The sequence below is a fragment of the Nansenia antarctica genome (assembly GCF_963989245.1).
Source record: "Nansenia antarctica genome assembly, chromosome: 4".
In the NCBI taxonomy this organism is placed as follows: domain Eukaryota; kingdom Metazoa; phylum Chordata; class Actinopteri; order Argentiniformes; family Microstomatidae; genus Nansenia; species Nansenia antarctica.
The window spans coordinates 62,935,668-62,959,991 of NC_137689.1; the positions used below are offsets into that span (position 1 = coordinate 62,935,668).

General features: G+C 46.4%; 1 protein-coding gene across 1 annotated transcript; it reads right to left on the reverse strand.

Moving 5' to 3' along the window:
- Nucleotides 1–374: 374 nt before the first annotated feature.
- chd1 (chromodomain helicase DNA binding protein 1) lies at nt 375–23,250 on the reverse strand. The gene is made up of 36 exons (XM_080530061.1): nt 23,192–23,250; nt 21,028–21,156; nt 19,265–19,469; nt 18,938–19,060; nt 18,570–18,625; nt 18,314–18,469; nt 17,719–18,002; nt 17,206–17,431; nt 16,664–16,764; nt 14,433–14,611; nt 13,707–13,831; nt 13,214–13,430; nt 12,659–12,748; nt 12,018–12,208; nt 11,526–11,714; nt 11,106–11,265; nt 10,654–10,806; nt 10,344–10,415; nt 10,035–10,184; nt 9,139–9,287; nt 8,849–8,945; nt 8,522–8,617; nt 8,197–8,373; nt 7,806–7,966; nt 7,640–7,681; nt 7,273–7,410; nt 6,807–6,938; nt 6,437–6,587; nt 5,696–5,818; nt 4,750–5,151; nt 4,396–4,530; nt 3,640–3,818; nt 3,407–3,506; nt 3,195–3,246; nt 2,490–2,790; nt 375–2,137 (listed from the first exon to the last, which is right to left on the reverse strand). Exons 2-36 carry the CDS (start codon nt 21,078–21,080, stop codon nt 1,762–1,764), a joined length of 5,541 nt encoding a protein of 1,846 aa, XP_080386187.1. The 5' UTR covers nt 21,081–21,156; nt 23,192–23,250; the 3' UTR covers nt 375–1,761.
- Nucleotides 23,251–24,324: the final 1,074 nt, after the last annotated feature.

A 24,324-nucleotide genomic window follows, 5' to 3' on the forward strand; every position in this document is an offset into this window, starting at 1 on the left:
CCCAAAGACAGTTATATCTCTGGCAAGCACACATGCAGCCATCTGATAGGCCGACCTAACCTAGCCAACTGTAGCCTATTGTGTGTAAACTGGGCTGAGGAACAGAAGCTTTCTAGGCCTACTACTATATTGTTTAAGTGGGTGGCCATGTTTACCTCAGTCAAATATAGGATATCCAGGACTGCTCATCGTGCCCAGAGGTGAATCAATGGGATTATTTCTCCCAAACTCGTTATTCCAGGATTCCAAGACTGACTGCAACACCAGTAAGACGATGACACAGCAGGTTACAAGTGAGTACAGTGATTGAGTTTAATGACTTTATAAACAACTATATAAAACAATTATCTTAAAAATCCATGCATTTTCAGTGTAAATTCATTTTGAAATATAGAAGAAATCTATGTACAACAGTGAACTGTGACAGCATCTTTCACTCACTTGGGCTGTTCACCAGAAATACACTTGGCTGCATAGAAGATTTGACATTATTGCCTACGTTAAACAAAACAAGAGGAGAAAAAAGAAAAGAAAACATGATTGTTGTAAAAACACTAATTGATTTGAGATCTACCAGGCTCATCTATTTGATAGACCTCCACCATGTGGTGATGATGCAGTAACGTGAGTTCCACTCCTCTGATTCAGACCATTTCACAACAGAATTACTGGAAGAGAACAGAGTCCCACTAGAGGAATAGTCAAGACAAAAGGAATCATTTCCCCAGTTAACCAAAGTTACATTCTGAATAGCATGATTTATCATTAATATTAACTGTCGTACGAAAAAACTGGACTCATTATTAATCAATACAACTGACACAAAAGCCTGAGTTGATGTGGAAAGGTAGAGTCATAATAACAAACCCAAAAAGCCTGAGAAGAAAAAAGCCCATTGATTTACTATATTACAATAATTTACAGTAGTATTATTTTAAGAAAAAGGGACATTTTTCAGTTTGCTCACAAAAAAAAGATCCAGGTTATTTTATACAGCGGAGACAGAAAATTAAATAATTCAAGCATGATGGAGAAAAAAAAAATCTGAACCGGAGAAGAAAACAAACAAACAAAAACAAACAAGATGGTGGAGGAGGTCATGATGAGCACTGTAAACAAAGAGCTTTGGAAGGGAAGCCCAAGTCCTTCTGACCGCTTTAGACCAGACCCTTACAGCCCCTCCCACACGCATGATTAACCAGACACACACAAACAAACCTTTTCACTTTTCTTCTTGATTTTATAACACTTCTTTTAAATAAGCTTGAGAAGAACCACATTGGAGAGTGAGTTGAGACATCAACAGTCAGATATCAGGATCCAGTGTCATCGTCACGGGTCGGTCGGTCGTGAGAAGAACGCAGCACGGGGCAGCAATCAAAGGTTATTTTGTTTTTCTGAGTAAAAAAAAAAAGGTGTCCATTTTTATAAAAATAATAAAAGAAAGTACGCTGCGACACCTATGGCACAGTGCAGCTCTTAACTCTTAAATACAAAAATATGCAATTCTCCCCCCCCAACCCGCCCGCCACCCACGGTTCCTGGGATATGTGGCACACCATGGAGGCTGGAGCCCACCGGGACACTGAGCTAACAGAAACACAGTGCGTAGTACAGCTTTGTTTTATTTCCACAGTCCCCATAAGGCATTTCCTGTGTTCATTGTGTGTCTATGGCTGACCACTCGCCGCTAGGCTAGGCTAGCTCCCACAGACCAGACCAGCACAGCTGCTAGGCTAGGCTAGCCCCAGACAGGCTGTGTTATGTTTTGCGACTGCTCCAGATCTGCTCCGGCGTGCTTTTGTGGTCTGACGAGTACTCGAAGGGTGACGAGCGGTGTCCCAGGGGGGAGCGCGAGTCGTAGGGCGAACGCTGGTCTTTCGGCGAGCGTGGCCCGCTAGCCGACGCCCCCCGGTGCTCTGACTGCCATTCCGACTGGCGGTCAGAGTGGTAGCGGTAGGAAGAGTCTCGCGATGAGGACTTGTGGTAGTCGGAGGCCGAGCGGTGTTCAGAGTGCGAGCGGTGGTCAGAATGGGAGCGGTGGTCGGAGTGGGAGCGCTCCTTGCTGTCCATTCTGGCGTGGTCACGGCCGGAGCGATGCTCGTCCAGCTTCCTGTGCTTACTGTCGCTGTAGTATCTGTAGGGAGGGGAGGGAGGATACTGTGAGACTAGAACACAATAGAATAGCACTATTTATCCATCTGCTACAATGGAAACAGGCCATCAGCTCTGCTCTCAATGCTCCCAGACAAGGCACCATGCACATACCATACCCACACCCACGGCATGTTTATCTAACAGGCGTGGCACTCCAACACTCCAGATACTGAAGGAGAACACTGATAAGCAGCATGAAGATATCACTTGCCTGGGTCATAAACAGACCCAGGCATGTATTCACTCACCACAAAGGCAACATGAATCAGCTTGTTGCCACCGAATCACAACACACACCATCAAGCACGTGTCTGGTAACCATGTCTCCTCACCTGCTGTCCTGTCTGTCTGACCTGTAGTGGTCTCTGTCTCGGTGGTCTTTGCCGTTGCTGAAGGAGGAGAACGGTCTCTTCCTGGGCTCGGCTGCTCCTGCTCCTGCTCCTGCTCCCCCTCCCCCAGTTTTCCTGTAAGGCTCGGAGGAGCCATGTCTGTCCCGGTCTCTGTCCCTGTCCCGGTCTTTACTGCCACTGTGTTGCTCCTGGTAACGGGAGGAGGGGGGTTGTTGCCTCTCTGAGCTGTAGCTGTCCCTGCTGCTGTCGTCATGGTGAGAGTTGTCTTTCAACCGTTCGATATCTGGGAGGAAGACGAGGAGTTACTGAGACGTGACAACCGGGTTTTAGCCCATTTCTTTTAGAGTGAGAGGGACAGCGCTAAGGACACGGAGAGTCGTTATATTCCCTACGCTTTATGGCAACAAATACAGTACCATAGTGAGATGGTGAGAACAGATGTCATAGCAACATTTCTGGATCAAACAGACATGGTGTATTCAATTTGGATCATGAGTTTTACTCAGGTGAGGCTGGCGGAGGTAGAAATCGGAGGACGGGTCTCATTCTAATGCATGGAACGGAATAAGAAGTGGTGTTTGATACCGTTCCTCATTCCGTTCCATGCATTACAATGAGGCCCGTCTTCCAATTTCTACCTCCCCCAGCCTCACCTGGTATTACTCTACAGCACAAAGGCAAACCTACCTGCATGTTTAAAGCCGTGGGTATTTACAGTGCTAGTGTTGTGGTCCGCTGCCTGTGAACAAGATGACATCACCGTGAAACGGCAGTTAAAACCACATTACCGGAGATATGGAGAAGCACGCTGAATTCTAAGACTTTATTGCACACGTTACCATTCGCAGTTAAACCATTATGAGTATGTAAAATCGTGCTTTTCTATTCACCATACATACCTGAGCATTCTCCTGTCTTTTCTTGATTGCGTGCTTATACAGTTTATGCAATTTTCTTGCATCGAACTCGGTGAACTTTGAAACGAATATCCAAAGGTTTCTGTAAAAGAGGAACATTTACACACATTTAAGTTATGGGGGGGGTAGAGAGAGAGAGGAAGAAGGAGGAGAGGAAGAAGAGAGAGAAAGAGAGGGAGACACAGGAAGAGTGAGTGGCAGAAAGCCAGCCTTACTTCCTCCACTGTTTGATGAGCTCTGGGTTGGAGTACTCCTTCAGACACTCTGTGATGTGGTCTCCGATCTTGATGAGACACTGGCGCGTGTGCTCAAGCTGCTCCCTCTCCGAGAGGCCTTTCTCTGGCCGGTCCAGCTGCTTCAGAGCCGCCTTCACTGGCCGCATGCGCTCCTTACACTGGGGACGGCACCCACCGTTAACTCACCAACTGACAATTCCTGAACACTCACCACCTGGAGTGCCATGTGTTTTATGTGGTATTTACCGGGCATCAATATCTTGATTGGCTACAAAATGAAGCATCGTAATTTATGCATTTTTTGGTGAATAAAGTCAGCAGCCAAGAATGTTGACAATTTGGGTGACTTCATTCACTCACTCCTTACACACAGTAAACCAGGACATGCCGGGAGGTGGCATATGTAGGGGAAAGGTGAACTTTCTATAGTACTGACTCGGGGGTTTCTTGGGACTTACTGGTGACTCACCAAACCCTTTGACTCACTTCCTGTGTGTTTGGAATTACTTGGAATGTTTCTTATGACTCAAAAGTACTAGTTCAGGGGAGAAGGGTGATAGATGTGTTGACTAAAACTGATAGGACTCCTTATTCTCCATGTCAGAGAGGAGAGGCATCTCTGTTTTACATGATCTATTTCTGTCTGACAGTCCCACAACACTGTGCCCTGCTGATCACGGCCCTGCAGAGTGTTTATGAGTGTGAATGTGTGAGTGTGTGTGACCTTTGACCTACCACGCTGAAGGTCTTCTGGTCGAGCTCCTCCGACTCCTCTGAGATGGGGACGTTCTCCCCTCCGGCCGTGATGTGGACCGGTGTGTCCGAGAGCTTCTTGGCCTTCTCCCTTGCCTCAGGTTTCACCTCAGTGGGCTGGGAACCACACACACAACTAATCAACCAACGGATAGATTCAATTCATTCAGTGACTATGGGTCACACGTTATTTGGATAAACGCCTGTAAATCTACTCAAAAAGTAAAATGCTACTCTGAACATGCAACAGTTGACCAGGGCTAGGTTTGGAATAGGGAAGGCTAGGGTGAGTGGACAGGCGGGTGAATGGTGTTGCTGTGACTGTGTAGACCTCACCTTCTCTGTGACCTCTTCCTGTTTATGAACCGGCTCTACGGGCTTGGCCTCCTTCTTCAGCTCCTTCTTCTCCTTCACATCCTCTTTCTTCTCCTTTTTCACCTCTTTCTTGATCTCCCTTTCTTTCACCTCTTTCTTCTCCTCCGGCGGCGAGGGGACATCCTCTGGCTCAGGCTCCTCCTCCTCTTCCTCCTCCTTCACCACCACCACCCGCTCGGTCCGCCCTCTCCTGGGCGGAGGCTTCGCGGGCGCCACCTCCTTCTCCTCCTCCATGTCGTCGTCGTCCTCGGAGGACTTGTCCGAGGGGGGTTCGGAGGACGGACTCTTCACCACCTCGTCCACCTTGGCCGGCTTCACCGCCTTGTTTTTCTTGCTGCGAGGTTTCCTCTTACGGGAGTTCGCCTACAAAAAATACAACCGCCGCTCGTGTGAACTGACTGAATGTAACACTGTGAGTTCTGGAAACAAGCTTGAATGCATCAATAGAAAATCATCTTCCTGATTCATCTAAGCCAGGCCAGCTACCCATCCATAAGGCTATACCACCCGCACCCCCTCCCCCCGCACCAGACCAGAGTGAGGCATGAGTCCACAACATTCTGTCACAAACCACACTTCCTTTTGACACCAACTAAAACTAGTTTACAAGTCAGGCTCAGATAGGTCTCTGACCACGCCGCAGCGTGAAGCACCGAGCCAGGAATAGACTTATCAGAGCAAATAGAACAACCAGAGAACATTCTGATTCTAGAACAATGGCACTCACATCGCTGTAGGTTACCTAATCACCAGAGACCCATGGTTGGCGGAGATAGAAATCATAGGACGGGCTCGTTGTAATGCATGGAAAGGAATAAATAATGGTATCAAACAAACAATGAGCCGTCCTCTGACCCCTGCCTCCACCAGCCTCTCCAGTAAAGTAGTCATGAGGCTGGATTCTTACCGTCCCCGCCTGCCTCTGGGCCTCCTTCTTGGCTAGGTCTTTGCTTAGTAACTTGATGAGGTAGTCGGCTCTAGTCTGCAGTTGTTTGGCCTGGGGCTTCTTGTCTGGGTCGTCTGGAAGCAGCTGAGGGAACAAGAGTAAACACATAAACGGGGGAGCCGCACTCCATGATGCTTCAACTAGCAACACACTATCCACTATCCCTCTGTTGACATACAACCTACACTCATTCATCCATCAACTACCTGAACCTGCACTAAAATACACTTTACTCACCTAACTGCTTGAAGCATAGGACTGTGACCTATCTATATGTAGACATTTATATATTTAGAAAGTATAATCTATATGCATAACTTACATATCCAGCACACCTCTATGTTTTATAGCAACTGCTGTTATTATGGTGACTACAGTGAGGTAAACCCTGCAAACATGTATATCAACCATTCAATACTCAATAACGTTTTTAACTTATAACACTTATAATTTATTCATCCACCGCACAGTCTTTTAAACTTTGTGTTCTTGTACTTTGTTACATGTTTGCGCTTGTCCTTTGTGTTGTGATTATGCCTCACTGGTGGCTGCAATCAGCTGTAGGGCCCTACCCAAATAAAGTGTTATTAAGGATGGTTGTAACAACAGGGATAACAGAATAATAACTGTAATAACAGAGATTCTGTCTTGCGTTGAGGTCTTTTTTGTTCAACGTCGGCCGTGGTCCTCGAGCAGACATACCTTGTGTGTGAGGTTGAGGTCAGGGTCCATCTTGATCATCTCCCAGCTGCCGTAACCGTACTCGTAGATGCCTATCAGCAGGCTGGAGTCGTCCTCCTTGCCCCAGTCGATGTCAAAGTGGGCTGCCTTCGAGTGGCAGGGGATGGAGTACCTGGGCAGAGGGGTGGACGCATGTTCACTATCCCATCAGACAACTGTAGGATCGTTTTACAGACCCAGATTAAGCCTAGTCCTGGATTTAAGACTATGTTCAATAGAGATTCTCCCCTGTTAAAAACAAATAAGGATTCTCATGTGAAAGTGTGGTTTAATCCAGGAGTAGGATTATTGGTAGTATCTGTGCAGTAGAAGAGGGGTCAGTGATGGATACCTCTTCCTCTCGTCTGGGTCGTCAGGGATGGCCTTGTGGAGAGGGGCCAACTCTTCTTCATGGGAGATCACCAGCTTAGCGTTCACCTGCACCCCTGAGATCCTGAAGGTAGGTCCCTTCACCTTGCCTCTCCTGCCCCCTGGTGGAGAAGAAGAGAACAGGTCTTTTGTTACTGGTGACCAGATAAACTAAACTAAGAGGAACTAAAGTGGGGCCTAAATCAACAAGAGGGAGATATAGATGGATAGATAGAAATGAGAGATGAAAAATAATAATAATAATGAAAATTGATAAAGATGAATGAAAGGATAGAAGGATGAAGGGATGGAGGAAATGGATCAGTGGGACAACTAATGGTTAGAGAGATAGATGGATGACTAATTGAATTGGGGAGATGGATGGATAAAGATGAATGAAAGGTTTGGATGGTTTGAAAGTGATGGATAGAGAAATGGATCAATGTGACTGACCTGAAGTCTTCTCTGGTCCACAGGGATTTTCCTTGAGGGTCTTCAGACAACCGTTATGAACCGTCTCTGCTAGCCGCTTCAGGTCATGTTCAGACTTATCTACCAGCTCTGCATCACGGGCTATAGCATCCAGTCTGGGGGGAGAACGGGGGAGAGAGAAAGAAAGAGAGAGTATGAGAGAGAGGGGAGAGAAGGAGATCGAGAGATAAAGGAGGGAAGGAGTGAGAGAGAAAGTGAGTATGAGAGAGGGGGGAGGGAAGGAGAAATTAAGAGAGAGATTTAGACCGACATGTAGAGAAGAAACAACATACTAACGAATCATTTACATTTCTTCCCAAACTTTGAGAACTTTTGTCTGTTTACCTTTCAAGCGGTCCTCCAAACTTTTTGTAGCTCTTGATAAATCTGTACAGAGGGGGGGGGGAAATGAAGAGTTGAGGGCACAGACAAGACATAAGGGAATAGGTGTCTGAGTTGGTTTGTCCGAGGAGCACAGGAAGAGAGAGCTTGGTAGCAGTGAGTCACCTACCTTCGTATCTCTGCGTCGCTGAAGCCTTTGATGTTTTCTCGGGGGATGGTCCGGGGCCGCCCCCGTTTCTTGGGCCTCTTGCGGTCAGAGACCGAGTCGCTGTCGGAGCCGGAGTAGCGCCTGTTCCTGCTCCGCCGGCCCTCGTTACCGTTAAAGTTGGCCTGGAATCAAACAATCAAACAATCAATCACCGGGGGGGGGGGTTAATGTCACAGACCAGGAAGATAGGGGGAACCACCTTCAACTGTACACCCTCAACTGTACACCCCACTCACAAAAGGCAGACAATGTTTTGTGTATGGGAGTGAACGAGCGTGAGATTGATGGAGAGAGAGAGAGAGAGAGAGTGTGTGTGTGTGTGTGAGTATGTGAGAGAGACAGCGACCCCTACCTGTTTGGCACAGTTCCTCATGCGAGGCAACAGGTAGATCTCCTGCAGCTCCTTCTGCCTCTCCTCCTCCTCCAGCCTCTGCCTCTCCCCCTCCGGGATGATGTCATCCCAGCCCCTCACGTTCCTCTCACCGACCATGTTGATCTCCTCCTCCTCCATCATGGAGAAGTTGGCCACCTTTAGGGTCAGAGATCAGAGGATGAGTCAAGTTCATTTGTATAAAAGGTTTAAACTCTCGACGGTTCCTACTGGTCCCATATCATCCGTTCAATTATAAAACTTAGAGAACTCTTCCATGGCGCGTGTGTGTGTGTGTGTGTGTTACCTTGAACTGTGAAAGCAGCTCCTCCCCCACCGTAGAGGGTCCCGGGTCGTTCTCTCTGGTCTCAGCTCTCTTCAGGATCTCATCAATGTCCATCTCCTGCAGGAAGGGAAACAGATGTCAGACAACACACTTTTTTCATCTTCTCTAGGGTGGGGGGGGGGGGTTCAGCTGAAGAGGTAAACAGTAAACGCTGATGTCTGCTTGATCAGGCTCTGTGGTGCAGAGCCTCCGTACATAGGGTTATGAGGCATCAGCTGCGCAGCCTTTAGCGGACTGACCATAAATTGGCTTTAAGGTTGGAGACTTCATACTGGCAGACTGACTCACCTGAGGTTCCTGCTCCTCTCCCTCCTGCTCTTTGAACAGCTCCTCAGCACCAAACTTCAGAATGGCAGACAGCTCCTCCTTGTTGAAGGGAGTGGAACTGCAGGGGACAGAGCACAGCAATCAGATAGTATACTCTAGTCTAGGAGAGCATGTATGAATGCGTGTGCGCACAGTCAGTGTGTGTGTGTGTGGTGTCTATATGTATCCTTGTGGTGCAAGTATGTATGGAGGTAGTGTGTGCATATGGTCTGTGTTTTCACTGTGCATGTTGTGTGTGTGTATCCTCCTACCTGGAGGGAGCGGAGCCAGTGTGCAGGACAGTCTTGCCTGTGGTGTCCATCCTCTGGATGACCAGGTGGTCCAGAACCATCTTCTTCTTGGCCCGCTCGATGATCTCCTCCTCCACAGAACCCTTGGTTACCAGGCGGTAGATGTTCACCTGGACACACACATACACACACATTAAATATAATATCTATAATAAGCTGTGTACCTGTCTCTTCTGTCCCATCATATATAATATCTGTAACCCCTAAAGTGTCAACCTCAGCAGCGAGTGAGAGTTTTATTTTGGCTCCCATGTTAACGGGTTAGAGCAGCCATGCAGAGTGAGATGCGCATCTCACGCTGGATGCCGCGACACGCCATCTAGAGTTTTGGACATGGCCTATTTTTTCCACGTGCCGCACGCCTGAAAAGGGTTGTATATGAAATGTTTTATTTATTTGTGATGCATGACATGTGGTCTTACACTTCAGATAAGTAACGTATCTAATGTTTGAGCGAATAGACACACTAGCTGCTGTGTCTTTATATAGATGTTATTTCTTACTGTAGCGTTCTTTGAGCTATTTAAAATATACTTCTTTCTTCTAAACTAAATATAAATGAAATTTACAATGAAGTGAAATTAAACATATTATTGACAGACATTATCAAAGGCAAACTGTACAAAGATAGGGATGCAGTATAGCCATAGCAGAAACGCTTCCAGTATGGAAGACGTGACAGAAAGCCGCACGCACACTCGCTGCTGAAGTTGACGCTGCAGTGTAATTTAGGGGTAAGAGATGGTAGTAGATGGTACCTGTCCTATCATATATAATATCATATCTATAAGAGATGGTAGAGGGTACCTGTCCTATCATGTATAATATCATATCTATAAGAGATGGTAGAGGGGTACCTGTCTCTTCTGCCCTATGCGGTGGGCTCGGGCCTGGGCCTGCAGGTCGTTCTGAGGGTTCCAGTCTGAGTCAAAGATCACCACGGTGTCAGCTGACGCCAGGTTGATGCCCAGGCCGCCCGCACGCGTCGACAACAGGAAGCAGAAGTCCTGGAAGAGGAAGTGGAGCGTTTACAGTATGCAACGACAAAATGGTGTGAGGGCTATTTGTCAACATGACTTCCCATATGTGAAGCCTACAGTATGACTGGGTGCAATACGCTGGTAGAATCATTAGAAATGAAGAATAACGGTTTGGTCCACACATACCTCCGAGCCCTCGGCGTTGAAGTGGTCCAGGGCCTGTTTCCTCATCTCCCCCTTGATGGAGCCGTCCAGTCTCTACAAACACAACACACACACACACACACACACATTTAGATGCCTCTATAATACATGCTTCATTGAGAGCTGAGACGGGAAACTGGTTTGGGAGGGCAGGTCCATTAGACAACGCAGAGGCCACTGTCCTGCTGGTTTTAATCGCCCCATGGTAACTAGGGACTAGAGATTCAAATGAGCTATGAGCTAAATCTGGTGTGATGACATGTTGCACATGGTCAAATACAGGGTGACGGACCTGGAAGAGGAACTGGCGGCTCTTCAGGTACTCTGCTAGGAGGTCCAGCATCCGCACCATCTGGGAGAAGATGAGCACGCGGTGCCCCCGCTCCTTCAGGCGCACTAGCAGCTTGTCCAAGAGCATCAGCTTCCCACTGCTCCGGATCAGGTGCTGAAGGCGGAGGGGGGGTGGGGTGGAGAAGGTGAGAGAAAAGAAATAGGGGGAGAAAGAGATTCAGTAATGGAACAACAATGTAACACGTGTTGCCATAACATGTAAATGACATAACACTGAAACAGTGAAGTAGGTCTGACCTCACAAGCACCACAGATAAGAGAACTGGGATTTTATGCACACACACAAGATATATCTCTCTCTCACACACACACAGGTCTTTCTCTCTCTCTCACTCACACAAATACACACACACACACACACACACACACACACACACACACACACACACACACCTGTAAGGCCTCAGCTTTGTTGTAGAACTCATGGTCGTCAGGGGGTTTGATGAGGTAGCAGTGGTTGCAGCATTTCTTCAGCTCCATCATGACGTTCAGGAACCCTGACGTGCTTCCCTTGCCTTTACTCAGTGCCTTGTAGTTCCTCGTCAAGATCCACCTGTTACACACACACACACACACACGTTAGGCTATCTCTACAGTGAACATGATGTAGTGTATGCTATAAATGTAATTGTAAGCCTACTTGGGTGTGTGTGTGTGTGTGCAGTGGAGATGAATCCCTGCAGACTCTGTCCCTACGCACACACCTGAGAAATGGCTGCTTATAGGCTGGTTCATGTGTAGTACACAGTACAGTTTCTGAATGTTAACTGTGTGTGTGTGTGTGTGTGTGTGTGTGTGTGTGTGTGATCTTACTTGTAGTACTGTTTCTGGAAGGCGCTCATCTCTACTCGTAGGATCTGCTCTACTTTAGCAGGTAGAGACTTCTCCACGTCCTTCTTGACCCGCCGCAGCAGGAAGGGCTCCAGCTCTTTGTGCAGACTGGTGTAGCCAGAGTCCCTGCCTTTACCATGTTCCTCGTCAAACATCTCCCACGAATGAAATCTGGATAGACAAACACGGGCATTAGAAAAGAGATCAGTTTCTCTGTTTTTGGATGGGAAACTCATAGAAAACAAATGCAAGCAAGACCAGTGTCACAGAGCCTTATTTTAAAACGCAAACAAACTGAGCATCTTATTCCAATCAGCAAATATTTGGATTCTCTATGATCCTATGCAGCAATATTGGGGACAGAAAAACAAGCTTAACTTGGCTCTGTATTGAGATGCGGTTCTAGAGACCTGTAAATAAACTAAGACACACACACACACACACACACACACAGTGACACACACAGTGACCTACTTCTCGGGCATGATGAAGTGCAGTAGGGACCAGAGCTCTTTGAGGGAGTTCTGCAGGGGCGTTCCCGTGATGAGCAGTCTGTGGTTGGACTTGAAGTCCATCATGGTCTTGTAGAGCAGCGAGTCGTCATTCTTCAGACGGTGGGCCTCGTCCACGCCGATGAAGGCCCAGTTCACGTTGCCCAGGAATGACTATGGGATGACACACACACGTTAACACATGACACACACTCACACTCCATTAAACACTAGTGAGTCATACACTAGTGAGTCATACGTCTGTCTGTTTCATATGACTGAGACACACAACACAGACAAGACCATAACCCATATTAGCACCAGGGAAAGGCTACCGTAACAGCACAGCACGACACACTAAAACATGTTGTTATAGATAGCATACACAGCATATGTTCAAAGAGCTGAATAACCAAGTGAACGCGGGTGTATGCTTATGTGAAACGTATGCGTGAGTTTGAGTGTGTGTGTGTATGTGCTTCAGGCTCCCCTGGTCCTAGCCTAGATTTGTTTTTCTTATGATGACTGATGTATAGATGATTCACTTACTTAGACAAAATGTACTTGTTGTAACTCGCTTTGGATAAAGGCGTCTGCTAAATGTCTGAAATGTAATGTAAATACCTTGTCTTTGAGGAGGATCTCGTAGGTGGTGAGGAGGATGTTCAGCTTCAGCCTCTTGTTCTGGACGTGCATCCACTCATGTGTTCTGATCTAAAGAGGACACGGGGAACACATCCCAAAACAACATGAGCTCAAGAACCAAACAATTTTATTTGTATAAATGAATTCTAAAAAGTAACTTCAAAAGCATCGATAATCAAGCACTCGCATTATTAAACCTGTATGTATTCAGGGTGTCCCTGAAGTATGCACTTTCAGAACTATCATCAATAACTTGTACGTTTATGTACATGAATGTTCTGCCATGTCGTTGCTGACCCTGTGCTGAACAGGGGAGGCTGGTGGAGGTAGAAATCAGAGTACGTGCCCATTGTAATGCATAGAATGAGGAATGGTATCAAACAGTTGTTTGATACCATTCTGTGCATTAAAATTAGCCCGTCCTCAGATTTCTACCTCCACCAGCCTCCCCTAGTTCCCTATGGGAAGGATACTGTCATTGAACTGATAGCACAGTGATGAAGCTGAGAGGATGGAGGTGTGTTTTGTCCCTACCATGCCGCGGCTGCTGATGTCTCCCAGGTAGACAACCACGTTCATGAGGGGAGCCCACAGCTGGATCTCCCTCTGCCAGGACACCAGGGTGGAGAGGGGCACCACCAGGAGGAAGGGCCCGTACAGCTGGTGGTCGTGGAACAGGTAGTTGAGGAAGCTTATGGTCTGGATGGTCTTCCCCAGACCCATCTCGTCAGCCAGGATACAGCTGTTGCCTCTATGGAGGAGAGGAGAGAGGACCATGGTTACCATCATGGGATGTAATGAGGCTTGAGTTTTGAGCACTTATGAGTTAAACAGCTATGAGACAGCATTAACAAACGTATGCAGACCCAAGTGCTGAATACAATAAGAATAATCACTGTCTTTGTCTATTGTGATGTATTATTTAATATCTGCCTTGGGAAAGGTGTCACTCAAAGAGATTCTGAATGACATCGCTAGGCAGATGAAATGATAAATGAAAAATAGAAAGGCTAAAAAGGAAACCTACTTGCACCAGGAGTGAGCCATCCAGTTGAGACTGTCTAGCTGGTAGTCTCTGAGCTCTAGTCCCTCTCCTCCTATATAGGTTGGCTGTTTCTTCATCGGCACAAACCTAGGCCTCTGCTTCAATACCTGGAGAGGAGGGGAGGGAGAATCATTAACAGTTTAAAACACAATAGATCAACAAGGCACTATTCGAGGTAGAATCTACGAGCCATGCCTTTGTTTGGGACTGGCCCTAAAAGGACCCTAAACATGACCCCTGAACACTATATCCCGTCTGTGTAATCCCAACATGACCTAGTTCTGCACCGCTGGGCTGATTTAGGATCAGCTTCCCCTCCCGTACTCCTACCCTTAACCAGTGACAGGAAGAAAAAAACTGATCCCAGATCATCTCCTTAGGGCAACTCTCCCCAAGTGGGCTGGGTAGTTGGTTAGTGAGTGGTCTGGGTAGGTGGTTAGTGAGTGGTCTGGGTAGGTGGTTAGTTAGTTGGGTAGTGAGTGGGCTGGGTGGGTAGGTGGTTAGTGAGTGGTCTGAGTAGGAAGGTGGTTAGTGAGTCGTCTGAGTAGGAAGGTGGTTAGTGAGTGGTCTGGGTAGGTGTTTAGTTAGGTAGGTGGGTAGATCGTTAGTTAGGTGGTTGGTTAGTTAGTTGGTTAGTGAGTGGTCTGGGTAGGTAGGTGAGTAGTTAGTTGGTTAGTTAGTGGACTGGGTAGGTAGGTAGGTAGTTACCTTGCAGTCTCTGTAGGGAATGGTCTTGGACTGGTTCCGTTTAATGTAGGCGTCTATACACTTCTGGAACTTTCTGGACAGGAGTGCTCCGTCCTCCCAGCTGCACTCAGAGTAGGGCAGCCCCTGCCACTTACACAGGTAGTCTGGGAAGCCAGCCGCCGACTTCTGGTTCGAATGCCCTGTCACCACGGGAAATAACAACATGTGTCATCAGAAGGTCTATGTCAGGGGTGGCCAACCAGTCGGAGACTAAGAGCCACAAAACATTGTTGGGGTACCAGAAAGAGCCACATCATAACAGTTGTGCAATAGTCAATTTTGGTGAGTTGTTTCTATACAATTTACTTATGTGACATTAAGGTAATGAATAAAGGAGACAACTACAGTATGCAGGTAGTAGCCTACATCTTTCCTAGCAGGCAGACTGGTTCAATCTCCTTAGAAACAAAACATAACAGATTTAGCTATTCTCAACTCTAAACGAACTGCACTGTTAAAACGCTAGATTAGACCTCACCTGTGTCCCTGTCCCTGTCACCTGTTTAGACCTCACCTGTGTCCCTGTACTTGTCTCTGCTGCCCTTTGACCAAAAGAGGTCTTTATGTCCATTTTCCTTTTTTCCCCTGGCATATTTGTTTTACCAGCTCACCTAGTAGAAGTGAGACGATTGATAATATCAAAAACATGCTTGCACATACATATAACTTACTCACACACAAGTCAGTGTTACTGGCCCCAATTTGGTACAATTATTACTGAAATTATTGAGAATAGAGACATTGTTGACATACGTAAACTAGCTCTTGTAATCTTTAATGTTCGCTAACTAGCGAACTCACTAAAATAACATTAGAACATGTTTGTACTGACAGAACATGACATGAACTTGTTCATTAATATGTTACATTTGAACCAACAGTATGTAAATGGCATTTATACAGTTTGTTTAACACACCTGAATGAACGAGAATCGTGGACAAGGTTTTAACATGAACGTTACTCATGGCTTGTTTATTGAGGAACCGATGTCCCGCTCCAGTGTTGCCAGATAGGCCTACTTTTGGTCACTCTGGACGGGTGGATTTGGCAGCTTTTAGACTGGTTGGGCTTGAAATTGTCAATCCCGTCTGGCAACCCTGCGCTCCACTACAGCGCTTGGCTAGTGGGGTGAGATGGAGCCGGGAGGTTTTGAGTTACCGTTGTGTGTAGTGGATAAAACCACCAAAATGACTAAACGTGTTTCAGATTTAAAAAAAATGTTAAGCCAGGTATGGCGAGTGCCATGAATTGCCATACCAAAACGACGCCTATTGACACACAGAGAGCGAGCCACGCACTTTTAATGAATGGATTAAAGAGCCGCACAAAGACAGGCAAAGAGCCGGGTTGGCCACCCCTGGTCTATGTGCTTATTCTAGATGGACAGATCCTGTGCAGATCATTATAGCAGCAAACCGATTAGTAAATCCTTCTCTGTCCAGATCTGCTGAGCAAAGATGTGGATATGGTGAAATAGGTTTCAACTTCTCATCCTGTTTCACTCAGCCATCATAGAGTCCATCATCACATCCTCTATTACAGTATGGGAGGGCAGCACAGACAGTCAAACAGGGATCAAACTACAGCGGATTGTTAAAAAGGCATCCAAAATCATAGGCAAACCACTCCCCTCAGTTGAATCTCTGAACACCCACAGAACTGTAAAGCGGGCAAAGAAGATCATCTCTGACCTCACATATCCTGCTCATCACCTCTTCCAGCTCCTCCCCTCACGGAAGCCCTACAAGTCATTGTCCACAAAGACTAAGCGCTTCACCAACAGCATTTCCCCCATAGCCATCAGGACTCTGAACGCCTCCCTCTAGCCCCCTCCTCACTGTCATGACTGACATGGATACCACGATTGTTTGTTTGTTTATTAGTTTATTTGATGTTGTCTATTGTGCACTTCCTTGTTTTTGTCATTTGTGTGCTGCAGAGATTAATATGCTGTACTGAGAACAAATTCTACCGGCTTTGGTCGTGTGGCTAATAAACTATCTATCTAACTATCTATCAATAATCAGACGTGTCTATATCTAAGGGAGGGGTTTGGATGACGAACTTTTGCCGGATTTATATGAACTTTGTACCAAATAATAATAAAAAATATATATCAGGGGAGGCTAGTGGAGGTAGAAATAGGAGGCCAGGCCCATTTTAATGCATGGAACATAGTAGAGGTGCTCACCGATGATCCTCTCCACCAGTTGGTACTGTGAGTGCAGGTCGTCCATCAGCTCCTGTTGGCAGTTCATGTACTCTACGTCTTCTGGCGAGGCAGCCCTTATCCTGGAGAACAGTCACATTCACATGATGAGGAACTGAAAACGTTACCCCCAGTCGTACAATATAACCTGACGATCACGAATAAAAACAATGGTGCGAAACAGAAAATGAGAGTGAGCGATCTCCCTCGAGCACATTCCAGGGGAGTGTCCTTTTAATCGTTAACAAATTCAGGAGGACACGGTGCACTGTTTCAAAACGTTTACCTGGTATACACACACTCCTCTCTTCTGCCACCAGCTGACTAGAGACGAATCTCAAAAAACTCTTCCCTTGATCCCTCGCCTCCTCTCTCCTTCTCAGAAAGCACCGGAGAAAATGATCTGAGATCCCTCCCTTCAGACCCTCTCCTCTGACGTGTTTCGATAAGGAGGAGAGAGAGAGAGGGGGGCCTAAAGGAATCGAGCAAAGACGTTTTTAGGCGGTGTGTCCTGGGGGTCTCACCATTTCCTCTTCTCCTGCTCCTTCTTCTTGAAGTTGTCCAGCTTCTTCATGCCCTTGACGTTCTGAGCCTTCAGGCTGTCCTCGGTCTCCCAGGTGTTGTGTATGTGGGACCAGTTCTTCCACTTCATCAGGTACTGCTGATCGCCGGCCTCTTTACCGGGGTTGAAGTTCAGGTTGGGGTCCCCGTCTGCTTCTATGGCATACACTGTGGTGGTGCCTCCCGTCGCTAGGGAAGGAGGGAGGGGACAATGAGGACCATACAAACAACCAAGCAATAACAACATTTACACAACGTAGTGTCAATGTGTGTATTATATTTTGACTTTATCCTCATCTATATCACTCTCTAACCTTCTCCTAAACCTCCCTATTCTCTTTCCTCTCCATCACTTTCTTACATCTTCTCCTCCATCACTCCTCGTCCTCTTACCTCCTCTCTTCCCTGTCATTATCTCCATCACTCTTCTTACATGCTCTCCTCCCCAACCTCCCTCTCTCCCCTTGTCCTCTTACCTCCTCTCCTCCCTATCCTTATCTCCATCACTCTCTCCAGGGTCTCAAACTCCTCTTCCTCAGGCGGAGGGACGTCCTCGCCGATGACCTCCACCAGGTCGTCTGAGTCCGTCTTCATCTCGTCATCCTCCTTGTAGCTGACGTTCACCGTGGCCTGCCGCCTCGGCCCCGCCGAAGCCTTCTGGCCATAGTCATCATCGTCTGACGATGAACCTCCGCCGTGCCCGCCGCCCGGGGGCTTCTTTCTCTGGATGCTGAGCTTTTTACCGTTCCTGGCGTTCGCCCTGGGGGAAGGGAGAAAGAGAGAGAGAGAGAGGACAAAAGGTTTTAGGGTGATAATAGGTTCTGTTCACGTTGAGTCCCACGTTGTGCCGTGCTCCGTTTCTGGGAGGGAACAGAAGGCTGTGACTATCTCTGTGGTCTTTAGCCAGGGTTCGGCTACCATTAGCAAGGAGAAATTACATTTGATCTTTAGCACCATCATGCATAGAGAGGGTGTATTGATACAACAGAGGCTAAGGCTATGAGCCGTTGAGAAGCACATGGTATTTAACAGCTATAACAAAACAACAACAAGAAAAACAACAACACTTACTTGGTTGGGGGTTTTCTGCTCTTAACTTTGTGGCTGGGTTCATAATCGGACGCAGTCTCCTCGCTGCGCTCCTCCTGCTCCTGCTCAGACGAGGATCCGGAATCACTCCCAGAACCAGACCCAGATCCAGATCCAGAATCCGACCCAGACCCCGATCTGAGGATTGATTATTATTATTATTATTATGACCACTGACCAGACATTCAACAGTGTTGGTATGATTTCTCCCGATTGGCTGAAGTTAAGGAGCACTCACTTTCTTCTCTTCTTGGATCCACTGGAAGAGTCTGAATCATCACTGCTGGAGGAATCCTTTAGGACAGGGAAAAAAAAAAAAAAAAAAACATCAGAAAAAGGAGCCCAAAGTAACAAAGACATGTCTTACTTTGTGCTTACAAGCAAGAACATAAGCTGTATATCTATTTCTTAGTGCATAAGTCAGAGATACAAACAGAGGGTTGCACGCTACAATACATGCCTGTGGTGCTGTCAAACCCAACACACTTCAAATCAAATATTAATGTCATGACTATATGGTACGGATCAGTGGCGTAAATCAGAGGATGGACTCGGAGATCCCTTTGCCACTGAGTAGGGATGGAAGTGATGATGATGACAACCAACCTCATCTGATCCGCTGTTGGAAGAGCTCTGTTGTTGTTGTTGCTGTTGTTGTTGTTGCAGCTGTTGTTTCCTGATCATGGCTGACCTTTGCACTGCTAGAATACTGGGGTTGGACTTCCAGAACTGCAACAGAGACGGGAAACGGTTAGGGCACAGAAGTCAGCTCACAGTACTTTGAGCCAGAAAGAACATATAACGGTTTATCAGATGTTTGGTTAATTCCCTGTCCCCTTTCCCTTGGGCCAAACAGCATCATGTTGACTGAACAGCAGGTTTCAGCAGCCATGTAAACAACCACAGGTTCAGTGATAGCGCCTGTCTTCCTACCTCAGCCCCGTCGATCTTGGCCTTATTCTCTGGTTCCTTCTTCTTGGTTTTCTCAGAGTCGGAATCTGACTGGCTGCCCGAGTCTGAGCCACTTCCTGAGCCGCTGCTCCCTGATTGGCTGCTGCTGCTGCTGGAACTGGAGCTGGAGCCCGAGCCCGACCCGGACCCAGAACCCGACCCAGTGCCGGACTCATCATCAGAGTTACTGTGAACACGCAGACAGACACATTCATGTTGAATATCTCACCATCACCTAGTGAAAAATGTTTCAGGCAAAACCAGTTGATAGAATGTTGTTACACAACAAGTAATTAAGAGTCATTACAAAGATTTTAAAACAACTCAGGGCTTATGAACTCAAGAACAGCAAATGTAACGCAGTGTTCAACCTAACCCTAAACCTACCATGGAATAGGTGATCCCCCCCCTGCCTGGATCTGTTTTGCCCCACCTAAAACTTGTTGGCTTATATAGAAATGTTGGTAATGGGAACCCAGGAGGTGTATTTGGGGGCCTCTGCACCCTGCCTAAGAAATATTCTGAGGGAAACTGAAATGCATCACATGAAACCAAACTGTGTCATCAGATACAAGCAATGTGTCTGTCTGTGGGTGGATTGTAGATGCTTCGGACGTGATAGGTTTCCCTCCTATGTGACACTGTGCATGTTTCACTTTGCCTCATAAAACAAGTTCAACACAAAGCAGGTGTTGAGGTTCGCCTCAAAGAGAGTAGGATAGGGACCCTGGGTAAGGACTAGGGCTTCTACACAAGGGAAAATACTTTCAAACCAGAGGAGCCTGGAAGAGGTAGAAATCTGAGGATGGGCTCATTGTAAAGGACAAACGTGCTTCATTCCTCATTCCATGCATTACAAATGAACCTGTCCTCCGATTCCTACCTCAAGCAGCCTCCCCAACTCCACTCACTACACAAACATTCATGAACAAATGCTTATGTACAGACATGCTGATAAACACTTTCTACAATGATATTGTTCTCAGGGACAATCGTGTCAGTGTGCTATTCCAAAACTGATAGGCTGAGTATCAACAAGACGTGGGAGATACACAAACATTCAAACAGACCCAGCCACACTGGCATACTGAACACTATAAAAAACCCTCCTCTTTCACTTCATTGCAACCCTGGCTTCAGAACGTGCTTTTAAGACTACAACTCTGATGAAGTGAAAGTGTGATTCACTAAAGTTAAACCATTCAAACCGCCTTGTGTGCTATGGTCCTAACTGCTCAGGTAGGTACCGGTTCTTTCTTTCTCTCTCTCTAGGAAGCGGAGGTAGGCATGTATGCTGAGGGGATTGACTAATAAGGCCAAACAACAAATGCATCACAACTCAATAGATACAAATCCAAACAAACCAAAAGGACCTTCCATCCAACTACTACAATAGTTTTTGCTGTGTGCGTGTATGTCTGATTATCAGGTAACATCTAATAGCTCTTGGGGTAGGTAGTCTTGTACAGCAGGATTAGATGTTGAAATGCATTTGACACTCAATCATCACCATCGACATGGGGGCTTGCAGCAATAAGTTACAGATCAAAACAACAACCAACTGTTTATGTCAGAGTTCATACCTTTGCTCTGCTAGGTTAATTGAACACACTCTGTCAAGGTCATGTGTGGCTTATCCAAGCATCAGGTGATAAGCTTCCATGTAACACAATCAGCCCTCGATGAGCATCAAAACATGGGCCATATGACCGTCATACAATATTCTTCAAATTCTCAGACATTACCTTGATTCCCCACTGCTGTTGCTCGCACTCTCTTCTTCCTTGCGTCCTGCCATATTTGAGTCCCAAAAATATGGCCTTTGGAAAAAAAATATCCAAGCTGCTCTTCAAAAGATGGGTTTTGCAGGACAACTGTAAAAAAAAAAAAAATTAAGTCAATAAAAACAACTTGCAAAAGCTGAAAAATACAATACAACAAATGCCAAAAATACTATGACTTGACCTCAAACCATAAATTACACTGATATTTAGTGTGCTTTGGGCTATCAGCAACTTTCATGACAGCCTGTAGGGGGGAAATGTAACAAATATCTCCATTGTTTGCTTTGATAACCCTAAAGTTGATATCGTGTCATTGAACGGTTGTATAAACAGAGAAGTTGACAGCTCGCTCCTGGTTTGTAGTGAATTCCCTGACCCTTTTCGAAATATGCCCAGATATCAGTATAACAACCGGTGTGAGAATACAATGCCTCACGTCGTGAAGAAAACGTGACTGATGCGATGTTCGTTCAGTACATCAAGGTACAGGGGGCAAAACAGACAAGCTACCGTGTTTGCTCCTTGTCACATTGCTGTCTGAATGCTGCTAGCAGGCTAGGCTAACGTGCCAGCGCTTCCCCGACCGCAGAGCAGAGCCAGGGTTAGGGGCCTGTGTTGACGGGCCTGTAGCAGGGCAGCGTGTGAGTGTCTCCAGCGGGCTGTCCTGGACAATGAGCCGCCCACGGAGCGCTGTGGCTGGGCGCTGTGGCAGGATAGTACCACGCCTACAGGGTTTAACATCCCCACACACCCGGAGTAGCGCAGAGCCACAACCATAATGCAATTGCAAAACACACTCGTTCTCTGTCGAGAGAGTAGTCAGATTGACTCCAGAAGTGTGGAGCATTTCGCCAAGCATGCAAGCCTATAGCCTATAGCCTAACCCTATCTAACACTTAGCTGGTTATTGGCGGTAGATGGTGCTTAATGATGCGCTAGCATAAAAGCTACAGTTTAGCAAACTGCCTAGCTATGGCAGTATTGACAATTCCATATTGTACTAGCGCAGAAAAGTTGGTAAACGTTCGAGCTAATAGATGTTCAAGCAAAAATAAAGACAATTATTCCTAAACCCACTGGCTTGATAATAAAACGTTAAAAGTGATCAAGCCCGCAACACCACCCCGGGGACTCATCTGGGTGAAACATTCAACTGCAGGTGTCAAATATTTACATTGTAGCTGTTTTCATCCGGTCATTGGGCTCATGGGGCTAGCTGCTAGCCTAGCCGACACACATTGCTTAGCCACCTAGCCTAATGTTCTGTTCACCGGGTCATGGGAAAGTGTTTGACAGCAGTCTTATAATCGGTAACTAGCTAAATCAACGATACTCGTGTTGGTTCTTTGAATGCGTTGGCTCACGTAGCTTTCATAATCGTCTTGACCTTAAACACAATCCGTTAGCTACCCATCAGGTTTGATATTCACCTTTTTTCCCGCACTCCCAGGCTAACCAGTGTAGCTCCCTCGTTGCTAGGGGGTATGACTAATCCCTGGAGCGAAAGCGCTGAGTGAATCGTTCCTTGTTATAGATGTGCTGCCGTACCAATAGTGCAATGCCATTTTAATTCATTTCCTAATCGACCAGAAGCTACTTCAGAAACTAAAAATAATAAACGAAAGACGCATCTAATATACAAGACGTTTAACAACTCTTTCTAACTAGAACGCTCCATTCCATTCCAGCAGTTAGACTGTATCGTCGCTAGCCTGCAAACGCGTTGTTTTCATCAGTCGCCTGCGGGTTAGTCTAACTGCTGGGATGAAATGGGATGTTTCAGTGATGGAACGCTGTTATCTAAACAATACCGGAACAAAGGTTCCCACTATAAAAAGTATATTCATTTTATACGGGGGGCTTCTAATTAGTTTGGAAACGTGTGATAAATACATGTATATACTTGAAATGACACGGATAGTATTACAACTATGGGACGTCTTCGTTCCAGGGATTAGTCATAGCCGTCGCTTATACTTCCCAAAATGTAGCTAGCTGGGTAGCTATGCTAACCTGCTCATTGGTTTCTATAACTTCACTACTACAGTAAACAAACTACTTTTAAAAATGTTTAGAGTTTTATAAATACAAAGTAACCCGGCCTTTGTTCAGCCTGTAAGAGTACCTGGGGTAGCTACGGCGAGCTGCCGTCTCTCTCGTCCGACTTCAGTGGTGCTTTTTTTCCTGTTTTCCGAGGCTACGAGTCTGCTAGGCAGCTCCGGGGGAGAGCAGCCCCGATCGATGCTGCTGGAATCCGAGCCAAGTTGCTTGATTTCCTGGTCCAGATGCGTAAAATAGATTTCCCTTTCTATTTTCCGTAACGTATTCGAGGAAAAAGTGTTCCCTAATCAAGTGCGATCGCAGAGAAGCAGCATTTCAGCTGAGGGTCTTACTACAGCCGGTCTCCGCCATGACGCCGTCGAGTTACACTGGAGCGATGTGTGGAAACCCCGGGCAGTGACGTAACGACGATGCTTTGCTTTAGTCTCCCTCTAAAAACTACATAAACACACAATATTGACAAATAGAGAACATTTTCAAGTAGCATCAGTAGGCTACTATGTGAGAATATGATTGTGATGACTGTGAAACATATTTACTCTTCAATCCAATAATAACATGGTTGCCTCAAACAAGCAAACCTTTTTTGGCTCATACTCACTACAATGTATCATTTGCCTGGACAAAGACTTCAAATGTAACTAATCATTATCACATTTCTCTAACCCTTGAAAACACAGCAAACACACCTTCCTCACTCTCTCTCTTTCTCTCCTATCATTCCTATGTTCAAGAAAACAATGCACATTTTGGACACTGTACTTCAGAACAATAGAGATCTTAGCCCATGGTAAGCCTGCTTATCAGACCCCCAAAAGAGAAGTCCCTATTTGGGAGTAGCATATAGTGTGGTTGGATGACCTGGTTCAAGCCCTGACTGAAGACCTAGTCAATACGAGTCGTGAGCCAGGTGGTCAGAATCCAACTGTGGTGGAAATACATACAATCGGTGCTGCAATGCTTTAGTTAGCCCTGAGCTAAAAGCCTCTGGCCGTTCAGTCCAATGGCTGTCAAACCTAATTTGGGGCTGGTGGGAAAAAAAACGCATAAAGGAGAATGAAAAGACGAACAAAGATGATGAACACAACTGTGAGGCATATTATCTTGGGGCCTCCATCCACCATTGTTATTCAGACAACAGGTCACGTGACATGACCTACATTTCTTAGGCTCCCTCGGCTCCCCTTCGGTTTTATG

What these genes read in the sequence shown, in the direction of transcription:
- chd1 (XM_080530061.1), bottom strand. Translation starts at nt 21,080, where the DNA reads ATGGCAGGACGCAAGGAAGAAGAGAGTGCGAGCAACAGCAGTGGGGAA. An exon ending in ACCTCAACCTCACACACAAG is followed by an intron (nt 5,819 to 6,436) that starts GTATGTCTGCTC and finishes TTGTTCCCTCAG; the next exon opens with CTGCTTCCAGACGACCCAGA. An exon ending in ACCAGAAGACCTTCAGCGTG is followed by an intron (nt 3,819 to 4,395) that starts GTAGGTCAAAGG and finishes TGCCGTCCCCAG; the next exon opens with TGTAAGGAGCGCATGCGGCC.